General features: G+C 21.9%; 1 protein-coding gene across 1 annotated transcript; it reads right to left on the minus strand.

The window, feature by feature from the left end:
• Positions 1-1,495: 1,495 nt before the first annotated feature.
• LOC128951778 (uncharacterized) lies at positions 1,496-10,312 on the minus strand. The gene is made up of 2 exons (XM_054297050.1): positions 9,593-10,312; positions 1,496-1,945 (listed from the first exon to the last, which is right to left on the minus strand). Exons 1-2 carry the CDS (start codon positions 9,703-9,705, stop codon positions 1,618-1,620), a joined length of 441 nt encoding a protein of 146 aa, XP_054153025.1. The 5' UTR covers positions 9,706-10,312; the 3' UTR covers positions 1,496-1,617.
• Positions 10,313-14,701: the final 4,389 nt, after the last annotated feature.

Consider the following 14,701-nt stretch of genomic DNA (forward strand, 5'->3'; position numbering starts at 1 on the left):
ACACATTCATATTAATTAATTGATTGACAATTTAATCCCAATTCATATCATTTACAATAAGTTCACTCAATATAAAAATAATGGAGTTTTTACATAAATTGGTAAACATTATTATCAATTGTTTATTAGATAATATCTTTTGATTTGTTATATTTGTATCTAAAAAACAATATTTGTATAATATATGTATTTGTATTACATTATGTCAAAGCATTTGAACTAAATATAATGCAAAACTCCATTAGATATATGATATAACTCTGTGAGCAATGCCAGGCCATATCTTTCATTTTCATTTTCAATCTTAAAATTACAAATTTAATCACAAATACAGTTATTTCATAATATTATCAAATGGTTACATCAATTCTCATTTTCATCAAATATGCTAAAATGTAGCTTAAATTGAATTGTATATTATATTGCTTAAAATATAATCAAAATACTGTATATATGTATATAAATATCGTTAATATTTTAACATAAAACATGATAATTGCTAAACACAGGAACTGCGATAATATTTATTTCAAAATTATTATATTTAAATAAAAAAATTTAAAACGTTTAAATTAAGCTAAAATATCACATAATAAAAAATATTAAAATAATATATAATTGTTCATGCTAAATTAACTTCAAACATATCAAACATTTTGAATTGAATTCAAAATTAATAGTAAAATCAAACTCAAGAATAGTTGCATTTTTGAAGGCTAATTGACGTCAATATAATAAACATATAACACATCCATAGTTTATATTAAATCTAACATTAGATGTCTTTCAAAAGTTAAATAACTGCCACTTCGGGTCTGGTATTTGGTATTTGGCTTAACATAAAGTCTTTTGTGTATAAAACAAAAATAAACTAAAAATATATTTAAATAATGTTATCTTATAATAAATACAGTATTTTGTAGTAGAGTTTGATAGATTTGGAGGAAATTGTTTTTTGGAGAAATATTAACAGATAATTAAGTTTTAGATAATAAATCTATGAAAAACTTATTTATAACATTTTTTATATTGTGTACATCAATAATCAATAGTAAATTATATAACATAATTTCAAATTATATAAATTTTTTTGGGACACAAGTGATCTTTATATTATAAAGTTTGCCAAATAATTGCTTTAAAATGTCGATAACTATAAAACACTTATTAAAGGCAAACAACTCAACAAATGATTAAATGATTAATATTTTTTGGTGAAAATGTTTGGATGAGTAACGGTATGTCTTTAGCATTAATCACTTCAACAATTGTACACAATATTAGTGATATCTTTATAAAAAACAATCGTTTAAATGGCATTTGACTAGTAATTTGTCAATTTTTTAGATTACTAAGCGATTAAAAAGGCATTTCAAATATTTTTTCGCATTTAAACAGTTTTGTAATAATAATAATGCATTTGTGTAGTTTAGAGCGCAGGTATGCTATGATACCAGGTTTTAAAAATGATTGATATTTCTAACAAATTAATTAAATACAATAATTATTATAATTATAATAATATAATAATAACAACAATAATGATGATTCAAATGCTATCAAAACTGATGTGCGGATGAGTCGAGTCCTTAAAAGACTGAATTAATACCAAAGAAATCACTGAATTGTACAACACTTGCGTTTCTTCTTAAGGTTTACCTCTTCGGCCACTTGTTTAGACTCTTGCGGCGGAATTATCAATGAGTGTTGAACTTCAACGACAGCCGGAGTCCGGCTTTTAGGCGTACCATTCATTTCCGGAGACTTTTCTAAGAGATTCATATCTTTTTTACCATTAATAGCATTGAATCCATTGGGAGAATCAACCGTCTCTTTGGTCGGTGTAATAGGTTTTCCCTCTTTTATTAAGTTAACTATAATGTCTGCTTCTCGGCTCAACTCAGATCCCGGTCTAAAGGGATTGTCGACACCGCTGTCATTCATCCTATAAATTAAAAAATATAAATTATTATTTATACTAAATCTGTTAACTTATTATAAATCATCATTAAATATATCGAAAAACAACATAATATGAAAATTTAAGTTTTTATCATAAATATAATACTTTAATGATTATTAAAATATTTTGCTAATCAAATGCAAACTTGTAACACAAATTAAAATTTTAAGCTTATTTTTAAGAATCACGATAACTTAAGTTTTTTAATTAAAATTAACAAAAAATATAAAATATTATTATAAAACATCATGAAATGTTTATATTAAAAAATAAAATAATATTATATTTTAAAATTTCAATATGTATTTAAAAATGTTTAAAAATCATTAAAACTATTTTTAATTTTAACTATAAATTGAAGCTATTTTATATACTATTGATATTATTTAAACAAAACTAAGTTTAATAAAACAAATTTATAAATTATTATTATATTTTTTCTTATATAGAGTGCACACAAAACAAGTTAATTAATTATTTTTGTAGTGAATAACAGATAAATCTTAAAGTATATTCACAAAAAAAAAGTTTTATTTTCTAAATTTAATGTGAATCTCTCTTTAAATCACAAATTAACTAAATTTAGGACACAATCTAATGTATGTTTTTGTTGAAAATAAAATCCGTTAAATACCGTTCTTATCATTTGTTGAAAACATTTAAGTGATTAAAAGTCACACAAATTTTATTAGCTCTATATTATCAAAATGAAAGTATTTTGTGTTGACATAACACTTATACATATTAAAGTACTTAACGTAAACATTGTGTAAACCAAATTATGGTTAACATTATATAAAACTTTTTTATATTTGTAAATATAATAAATTGAGTTCAAGTTTTTATAAATATTTATCAAAGAGTTATAAAACATCAAAATATATAAATTTTTCGTAAATTTAAAACAAGTTATTAATTGTATTTAGAGATATTTTATAGCTTTAGTTGTGATCATAATCTGACAGCTATTTTAATCAAATTTTGAAATCTTAAATTTCAATAAGTATTTTCATTGTGTAAAATAGGAAATAATATTAAATTCACTTTTGAAGTTATTATATATATATATATATAGTATATTGTTGTTGTTATATATGTACTGTTGTTAACAAAAATAAATTATATTAATGAATCAGAAAATAAAACTATCTAAACAAAAAAAATTATATAAATTTATATTATTATTAGAATTATTATAAAAAGATACATTCAATAGAAATTTAAATAAATAATGTAAATCTGGTTTTCAATGAATTAATGTTTATTATTATATTATAAGCTTTATATTAAATGAAACGATAAATCATGAAAATGTTATAATGTATGAAGTCTTTCATAATGTTAATATTTGTGGGCACAGTCTAACTGTGATAATATACCAGCATTTTGTCATTTTTATTAATGTTTACAATAAAAAACAGTGTAACTAAAAAACAATCTTTTAATTTTAATGTTATTTTTAGAAATCTTATAGCAAAATCATTTTATTTTTTATTTAGTTATATAATAAATATTCAATTTTTATTTTTAAGTTGTTAAATAAGTGTAATTTATATATATATTGCTTTTGATATAAACATTTAAATAATAATTATTTGTATGATTAGATTAATTTAAATATTAAATAGTTATAACTTATAAATAATTATCTATAAAAAACAATGATTAAATATAAAAACAAAAGTAGACATAAAAGTGTAGCAATGTTGCAAAATTTTAAGCTATAAATATTGTATGTATGTACATTAAAATTTAAAAATATATTTAAACCATAACAAAAATATAAATAACAAAATAACAAAAATATGTTTTAACAAATTTTTACAAAAACATTACATTAATATAAATAAAAATAGATAATTACGGGAAAATATGATTATAAACTGGTTATAAACATGAAATACTAAATTATTTCAAATTTAGCAAAAATTAATGAAACCGAGTTTTATGTCTTTTTTATGTTTAAATCCAAACAAATACAATAATTTATAATTAGATATTATGCGTTAATATTGTTTGGTTTAATAAATATTTAAGTTTAAAATTTGGAGCAAAAGAAAAAAATAATTTCTGAGTGAAAAAATTAAATATATAAATATTAAAATAAATCACAAAAATGAGTAATATTGTTGTCATAATAGGTATATTAATAGTAATAATGTTTGGGCGATACCTCATATAAAATATATTAATTATTCATAAACTTCTCAAATTTGATGCCTAAAATTTAGCAAAAAAGCGATACTTTGTAAATTAGTTTTTACCATAAATTTTTATTTTATTATATTGTATTTTCACATATCATTTATATTACTTATTTTAAATGGTTATTTAAATGGTTAAATATACCAAAATTAAAATAACCTCAATAATTAAAATATAATTACTAAATAATACAATTGTAATGAAATTGTACAGTAAGTACTGTATTGTATGATTTAAATGCAAATAATTAGTAAAACGTCAAAACATCTGACACTGGAATTTCTTAACCATTCATCACTTATTTTTAATCAAAATTAACAATCAATTGGCGTAATATTTATTACTTTACTGTTGTAATAAATAAAATATTATAAATAATAAATATTATTGTTTATATCTATAGTATACAGTATATGTAATTTATATATAGTAACAAATAATGAAAGAGTTAGTAGAAATAAATTCAAAAATGCATTTGAAGGTCGTCTACAAACTTTAAGTCAATATACAGTATATCGTATATAAGTATTGTTTAATTTGTTGAATAATATATTTTTTATGACTTACATTTCATATTTTTCAATACATGTATTTTAGTGATATCATCTCAATATTCAAAACAAATTACATAATAGATGAGTTACGTTAATTTATCAATAGATATTAATTCAATTAAAAATACAATTAATTTGAAGAGGAAGTTCGTAAACAATATTTAATTATAATAAATATTATTCATACAAATTAAAATGTAGATAATATGCGTCTAGTAATACATTAATTATAGGATTGATGTCAGTGTTGTTTAAACATTTAATATGAGTTTATTTAAAATGAATAAAACATACACTATATTGACATCATTACATAATAAATTTATAAAATCAAATTAACAACAAATTATTATTATTAATGTCCTTAAAACCAAATAACACTTTTGTTTCAAAGGTGTCGTTAAAAATACAATTCAGAGAAATTAAATTATATTTAAAACAATTTGTTGAATAAATTCATGAGATTATAATACTATTTTAAATGAGATATTTTTTGGTGTTTTATCTGTCAAATGGATGTCACAATCAATTTTCAACTTCAAACACATGTCATTATTATGAAAAGACATTGAAAACATATTTCTATTTTTAATCTTACATTTAAACTAAATTATTAGTTCTCTCTCTCTCTCTCTCTCTCTCTCTCTCTCTCTCTCTCTCTCTCTCTCTCTCTCTCTCGAATTTTTGATAAAACATTTGACTTTTTCTATAAAATACATTATAATATTTTCAAATAATACATTATTATATGTTTTCATGTCAAGCAAAAAACGGAAAGTTGTCATTTAATAGTATACTAAGTAATATTTGTATCTAAATTAGAAAATTGAAATTTTAATAAGAAAATCGATATCTAGAGACATGATTCAAAGTTTAATGTCAATAACAACTTTGAAACATATAATCAAAATCATTATTAATTTATTTATTAAATAATTTAATTGCATTTGTTAAAATTTGTTAAATTTGATCATTTAATAATTATAAGTGTATATTTAATATTGAAATTAAAATAATCTAATTTCTAATCTAATTTTGAAAATTTATAGTCTAACTATACTACTAACAAACAATCTCTAAAGTATTAAAAGAAAGTTTAAATTATCACTTCATCATAAAACAAGTTTTTAAATATGATTAAAATTAATAAAATAATTGATAATTGATAATGCCAAACAGAGTTAAAAATATTAATATTTATTAAAATCTAATAATAAGTAACTAATAAAATTCAAATTATGTATAGAATATAAATTTATAATAAATTGATACTATAAAGTAGTATAGTATTACTGTATATAATGTACAGTATTTTGAATGCACGGTATTTTAAATTCATAGATAGTATGCGTGAGAATCAATTGAATAAATAAATTATCAATAATATTATCATAACTGAAATAAGTAGCAATACGTTACTAAATTCAAGTTAGCTTTATATTTATTTAAAAGCAATCGTAAAATACATTTATAAAAACAATATAAATATTAATACAATAACTTATAATACAGATATTACTTTTAAACTTTAAATATCGTTACTTAAGTCATGGCGTGAGATAAGAATAACAGAAAAGGAGTGGAGAAGTCATTTAAAGGACGGTATGTTTGTTATAAATAATGTATTAATAATATATTGGATAATAATTGTTATCTCATTCATTAGTTACATGTTTTTAATTCATTACTAAGATATGTAAGATATCATTACTTCCTTAGACTTGATTTTGTGTCAAAATTTGAGCCCAAAATTGTTTCTTTAGATTAAAATTTAAGATAACAGAGCAAACATTATGTTATTCAATATGATTGTCTTTAATCAATTTACAAACAATCTTCAAAATATAGCTAATGATAGTTTAGTCAAATATTAAAACTAACTTTATTTCTATACTCAGTTACAATATTTTCTCTCATAACTATAAGATTAGATAAGTGTCATCACTTATAAAATAATTATAAGACAAACATAAATATTATAACAAAGAAAAAATTATCTTTTTTCTGAACAATGAATACACACATAGAAACATTTCGGCATAACTTTAGTTGAGTTTATATATATATATATTATGTAGAAAATGTCAGTTTATTTATTGCAATGCATTGTTTTATTAGTAGACATAAGTTATGCCATGTCTGGGGTCATAATTTTGATCATTTATTTCATGGAGTTATTCAAACAATTGAGTAAAAATAAATAAACTAAAACTGCAGAAAACTATAAGTCTGTCCCCAAAAATAAGCTGAAATAATAATATAATAATATATAATAATATGTATTTGTAAGGCAACAGTTGCTTAACAGTCTATTCTCATGCAATTCATATGAGAGTCAAGACATATAATATTTACAGTATAACAAGTCTATAGAAAAATAATCAATGATTACACGATTAGACAATCAAATGGTGTGTAAACAACAACAACAAAAACTTATCAAAATTCACGGTCGTCTCATAAACCATATTATAATTGTTAATAAGTTGCTGTTAAGTGTTAAATAAACGAGTTATCGTCAAATAAATTGAAATAACTTTTTTATTAAATTTATGCAAAGCTTACATTTTTCTGAACTATTGAATTGATTAAAAAAAATAATTTTAACCAAACTTTAAAGCATTCTTAAAATATTATTATATTATAATAATTGTATAATAACTTGTATCTTATTGCTGACAAATATAAGGCTGGCATCAAAATAAAGGAAGTCATTAATTATATCTTCTATGATAATAGATTACAAATTTCTATATTATAAGACATTGTATAAAATTTCATTTAATACAAGTTGTGTATTGAGTTGTTGTCCACAAAAACTCATTAAAAATTTATTGAATTGAATGCCATTAATAGCAACCAAATAATGAGATTTGATAATATATGATAAATGATGTCTGATATCTACAAAATAAGTTATTTATTTTTAAAAAGTTTATGTTACAGACTGACACAACTTTTACTTTAAATTGACGTTAATTTCCTGATAACAAACATATAATAAACTGAAAGTTCTTTCTTTAATTATGTTAAATATATTTTTTTAAATTTTACTTTTTAATTAGTTTATTCAATAATATTTACAAGAAATATAATATTTATAAATATTTGAATAATCAAATAATAAGCATAACTGCAAATACCAAAGTTTTTTGTTTTATTAGATATTTCATAATCAAAAGCAACAAACAATACATGTGTATAATATTGATATACTATAAACAGTAGTTTAGTATATTGTAAATAATGTATGTGTAGTGAAATGTCAAATTATATTTGTTTTGCTATCAGATTATTATCAATTGCTGTCGATTATCACCAGTTGTTATGACCTTCACATGACATTTGTGGTGACATTTGGTATGCAAACTGAAAGATAATTAAATTGTATGCAATGATTGACAATAATGGCAATAATGGCTAAAATACTTCCCGTTTTATGCAATTCATCGACATTTGCATAAAAGTACTGTTCATACAAACTATTGTCTATCATTGCGTGCATTTGTTAGTCAAGAGATTGCTTTATGTGATAACAATTACAACAATGAATATAAAAATATTGTTTTCAAAAGTTAGTCATCAATGCACTACTATTTTGTTGTGTTTGCTTTAAATGGCTTTCGTTGTCCTATTTTCAGGTGAGAGCGTAATAAGACATTTACTATATTAATGCCATACCATATGTGATACAAACTTTAATATTTATCATACAATTTAAAGACACATTCACTACGATATGAAAACAATTTTTTCATACAATATATCACTCATCAAACTCTAACTCAATGTCACCTCTATTACCATTTATTTCATTCAATATACATAAATAAAACTTTTATTACATAAATAAATCTTAAAACATTTTATCGATGATAATGTCAAAAATGTGATTTGATTAGACATTCCTACAATTAATACTATTATTACATTAAAAATATGCTACAAAATATAAATAATCTTTTTTATGAAAAAAAAGAAAGTTTAATAACAAAATAAAAAATCAATTTAGTGTAAAATCAACACAAAATACCAATAATAAAGATTAATGTAATGTTAGATAATGTTTCGCATCTCTAAAAGTATAGCAAAATTGATTTCTCAGACATCATTATAACTATTATTTATTAAAACAATTATATAATGTTTTGGCTTAAAAATGCCACCAAAAGAGTAACTATTTCTATAACATTAACATTAACTGTCATAAAGTACTAGAAAGAAGTGCTTTTTTGCAAAAACAGACATATTTTTTGTTATTTCAAAAATACGAGTAAACCGTTTCAGACTTTTTTAAAGACAATCTATATATATAACTGACAAAAACAGAGTCATCTCTCTCTCTCTCTCTCTCTCTCTCTCTCTCTCTCTCTCTCTCTCTCTCTCTCTCTCTCTCTCTATTCTTAAGAGTATTTAAAACTAAACATTTTAGACAACACTTTCATAAAAGAAATGTTTTTAAATAAATATAAATAAAGTGTAATAAAATTGAACTTAAAATAAGACTAAAATAAAAGGGAAGCAAAACATATGATGCAAATGATGTATACTATTGTCTATTATTATGATTTAAATTCATTTTTTTGACTGACATTTAGCATAAAAATAATTTGTTTAAATAATAAATACAACAAATCATAATATAAACAGTCAATGAATGGACAAAATCAATAGATCTATAAATAAAGATATGTTTTAACAGAGCAATGAATGGCATTGAATAGGCAATAGTGGGTGAGTGGGTAAGTGTGGGGTGAAAGCAGACAAACAAATCGATAACAACGAGTGTGACTCATATATGGATATATTAATGGATCAATTGATATATATCTACAATATATCATCAAATATATGACAATTGGTGTCTTACACGTGATTGTGGTCGACATCGACGAAGGCCACCCTTCGGGGCATTTCTATGAGATATAGCTTAAGTCTGGCGTCGATTTGAGACGTCGAGTGCGGTATCGATGATAATACCATTGCTTATCAACACATCAATCACACCTCACAATTGATTAACAATAATAATAAGATCTACTAATGATTTCTAACTGTATTGTAATCACTGATCACTTTTTAGACGATCTTATATTTACCACAAATTAAATGCAATGATAATCACAATTAAAGCTTTGAATCAAATGAATGCATCGACTAATTGATGAACAAATACATCAATAGTCAATGGACAGGGATGTCATGGGTTGTGAAGGCAAAGTAACACTGATAGGTAAATAACTCGTCATTCAAGAGTAGATGGCATCAAATGGTGACTCCAGTGCGACACCCGTTCCCTACTATTGCTTATTATTTGGCCGACTGTTAGCCGAAAACGAGTCGACATATTAGTCACTAAAGCGCAGGACTGGCAGTAAACCAATGCATTCATAACTGCTTTTCCGTCCAATACAAGTGCCGCTCATTGACTGCATGTGCGGCTAAAACATACCAAACACTTATACAACCATCTGATCAATGCTTACTTTGCCGTTAACTACACCACTGTTTCTGACACTAACTCTATGTCTAACCAAACAATCATTTCATTGAAAACCGGTTCATAAATACATTGGAAATACTGCACTAATTCAATGACTCATTTAACATAACTTTTAAACGATATTTCATTATAATTGTCGTTACAATTATCATCGTTTATATCAATAATTAAAAAACAACAAAAAACTAATTTAAAAAAGCAATAAAAGAAAAAATAATAATTTACCTTAAGTTTTGACGTAAAATATGCTTCAATAGTATCGTAGACTTTATTTGACAAAAAAAGTTAAATAAGTTTACGTAATATTTATTTATTTATTTTGATAGGATTGTCACCAAAATGTTTAGTAAACTTATTATGCGATTGTAATGTAATTTGAGGACCGGATATATGAATGAAATAGTGAGAGTAAATACAGTATATTATATAATAGTAGTACAGTTCAGGTGAGGCTATGATGACAACACAAGCAGAGGTGCTGTTAAGCGACAACTATTTAAACTTAAGTTAAATGTTTTGCACACAACCAGAGCCCAAGTATTGCACTTTTATATAACTTTTTATAGCTTAAGAATATTATATCTACTGTTTTCAAGAGGAACGGTATGTTTGACACATATATCGCATAACAACCGCTTTAATGATTACACAACGCGATAACCATTCACTCATAACATTATATATAGTATTACATTATACAGTATAATATTTTACAGTATATTCACTATATGTTTGCTATGTATGTCATGTATTGCATGTAATATACGATTAGAGAGACAAACCATTCAATGAGTGACCCATACATTGAACGACTTTTCTCTCCAATCGATATCTATTTGCAGTCATAGTATCGGCAAATACTCTCACTTTTGTCACACAACTCACACAATAGTTATGTTGTTTATGATTGTCTCTATTGATTGCATAATATATTACATAATGTTTTTTAATGAACTCTATTGTGACCTCTGGTAACAAAATTATCAGTTTATCGACTTTTAATTCACTAATTATTAGACATAACTTTGCAATAATCCTATTTCTTTGACAACTTTTATTTTAGTCTCAGTTTAAATAATATCTTATCAAAAGTTGTTTAAATTATTTTTTCATCAAAAATATATTTGATTTAATTTTTGGAATTAAGGTTAAATAATTATTTATATATATATATATATATATATATCTATCTATAATCTGGTATAGTATTGTATAATAATGTAAAATATTATCAATTTATATGATACTACAAAGTATATAAAATTTGTAATGAATGTTAACATACAGTATATTAAGTTTTGATCAATTTTATATAATTGCAAAACTCAAATAATAATTGAAAATTTTGATTTTTTACAAACTCTAAATCTGCCTGAACCAAATAAAAACTGACACATTTGGTCAAATAGCAAACAAGTTGTCATATTATAAAGTAATTAAATTTGTTAATTTAAGCAAATAATGTTATTTTATTGATTATCTCAATGGTAGGCATTTGGCGCATACAGTATACAAATACCTTAATATAATGCCAATAAAATAGTTATAAACATTTTTGCATTAAACACTAGTTTTTATTATTTTTATAAATAATATTTTCAAATTCTTTTAAAACATTTGCATTTGAAAGAGAAATTTTATATTTTATACATTTTTATGATTTCTGTTTAAAATATTATATATTTTATTATTATTAAAGCACTTATTAAGCACTTTTCTGCCTTTCTATTCAATTAAATGCTCATTCAATCGTTAATTTCATACAAAGTTAAATCAAATGTAAATATTATATTCAATTACAAAATATTTATTTTTATGACAAAAAAATCGTGATTCAAGTTCTTTAACATTTTTAATATACAATTTAAAGTATCATATTATTAAATACTATACTAACTTGTGATTACAATATTATACAATACTGTATGAAAAGTTGGTATTTTTCAAAAAAAAAAATAAATAATAATACAAGCCTTTCGTATATATACATAGAGTCAGTCATACAAACACTATTACATTCAGCTTTTATTTTGAATGACTATTTTTATGACGAGTAAGAAATTATATATGAAAGATAAAATTGATGGCAAAATTGGTTTTGAAAATATATTATTTTTGCTTTTCCTGTTTTATTATCAAATTCTAATACATTATATATATTGCTTTTAAAATATATTTACAGTAAATAATATAGTAATAAAAGTAAAAGATCACTCAAAAATAAATTTTTTAATATACCGGTAAGTATTTATTGTGAAGTAACCTCTACTCAACTTTCAAACCAAATTATATACTAACAGTAAAATTTTATAAATCAATAAATTTATGAGTAAAATATAATTTTTGAACATCAATATTTACAAAATTATTATTTCAAATAATTAATAATTGACAGTCAATTTGATAGCTTAAATTTATTTTAACTAATAAATGAAAAGTTATTTTGTTATCAAATCCATAACATGATATACTAGTAATAACCATAAGAATCAATTATCTTATAATCTTATAAACCTGTAATAATAGTTGAGATATCAAACGTCCAGTAATACTACAGATACTGTCAGACAGTCTATTAGTTCAGTAACTTAGAGTTTTACAATACAAAGAAATTTTATAATTATATTAATTTATAACATAAATAGTTGATAACTAATTAAACTTAAGCCAATAATGCAATAATAATTTTTAATTAATTGTAAACATTAATAATAATAAGTATATTTAATGGAAGTAGCCATGGTTAAATGCAACAATTTTCATTGAATATAAATTAATCAGATGTTTTATTTTTTAGCTTTTTGGACATTATTAACTATGATGGCTTATTATTATAGAAAAAATTATTATATATTACAATATTAATTAGTTAAAAATAAGTTATTAAAAACTTATTTACTTAACTATTTACATATTTTAAATACATTATTTTAAATATTCATTTAACTTTTTTTTAACAATTTTAATCGTTTTAAACATTAATATTTTCTGATTCCAAATTAAGATTCAAAACTGATTATAATAATTATTAAATAGGTTTAAAACAACTCATCTTATTTTATAATTAGTTACTTTACTTAAACAAATAAAACAATAATATAATTATTAAATAGTTTGAAATTTAAATTTTTCATGATTTCACTGCATTTCTGAAATTTGAAATACCTCTCGATCTTATTAATAAATATTTAATTTTAAATTTATAATAAATAGATCAATAAAAATCATATTCAAATTTAATGATTTTTTAATAAGACAATAAATGTTATTATTTAATAGTGAATCAAACTATGATACTATATTTAATAGTTTTATTTATATTTAATATATATTTAATACTATATATATATATATATACTATAGATTATATTTAATATTTTCTAAAAATTATTTATATTAATAATTAAAGGAATCACTTTTGGTATTTACAGTATATTTGTATATTAATAAATGTAATGTTAGTACAAAGTAATATCCATATTATTTAATTATGTATTATCTGTATTATATAAATATAATGACTATTTATGATAACAGAGGTCTCAAACGATTTCATTAATTTTTTATTTTTCGTCAAACATGTTATATAAAAATATTGTATAATATTATTAGCAATTTTGTACGAAAACTTTGTTTATTCACTAATGTTATGAAGGGTTTGCTTAACATTTATTGATATGTTATTGCAATGCAATGCAACAAATGGCAAAAATCAAGTTTTTATGGCTAACACTAAAACATTAGTATTTTTAGTTTTAGTGGCAAACGTTAATAGTTGTTGATTGAGATTGAAGTGATGGTCATATTTGAATTTAGCAAAATTGATGGTCATATTTGAATTTAGCAAAATTGATGGTCATATTTGAATTTAGCAAAATTGATGGTCATATTTGAATTTAGCAAAATTGATGGTCATATTTGAATTTAGCAAAATTGATGGTCATATTTGAATTTAGCAAAATTGATGGTCATATTTGAATTTAGCAAAATTGATGGTCATATTTGAATTTAGCAAAATTGATGGTCATTCATACATTATTATATTTATTTGATTAAATCATAGACATATTGTCTAAACCATACAATTTATTTAATTAAATTAATATATTTTTTGTGACAATTGTGCACATGTTATACTAAATAATTATAATTATAGAAACTATACAACACTTTAATAGTTTAAGGTTGACGTCAATAGTAAAGGTAAGTACAAAATATTGATTACCTTAAAGTGATAATATTTTTTCATATTTTTGCATAATTTATAACAAATTATTCAATAATAATGCTTTATTTATATATTGTGTTTTATACAAAATTATTTATAAATAAATTAATATATAAATAATTAAATGATTAAATGATTAAATGATTTATGCATTTGTCATATGATTGTCAAATTAAATTTACTGTATAAGTAGTAAAATCCTTTGAAATATCAATTATTATTATTTAAAATATCATCCATACTATTAT

This window comes from Oppia nitens, unplaced genomic scaffold (assembly GCF_028296485.1).
Source record: "Oppia nitens isolate AA-2021 unplaced genomic scaffold, nextdenovo-longstitch-racon4-pilon3 scaffold1_pilon_pilon_pilon, whole genome shotgun sequence".
In the NCBI taxonomy this organism is placed as follows: domain Eukaryota; kingdom Metazoa; phylum Arthropoda; class Arachnida; order Sarcoptiformes; family Oppiidae; genus Oppia; species Oppia nitens.

Bases quoted from the DNA above. Each gene is read 5' to 3' on its own strand.
- LOC128951778 (XM_054297050.1), bottom strand. From the start codon at position 9,705: ATGGTATTATCATCGATACCGCACTCGACGTCTCAAATCGACGCCAGA. The intron at 1,946-9,592 runs GTAAGACACCAA...TTTAATTTATAG, and splicing joins GATGTCGACCACAATCACGT to GATGAATGACAGCGGTGTCG.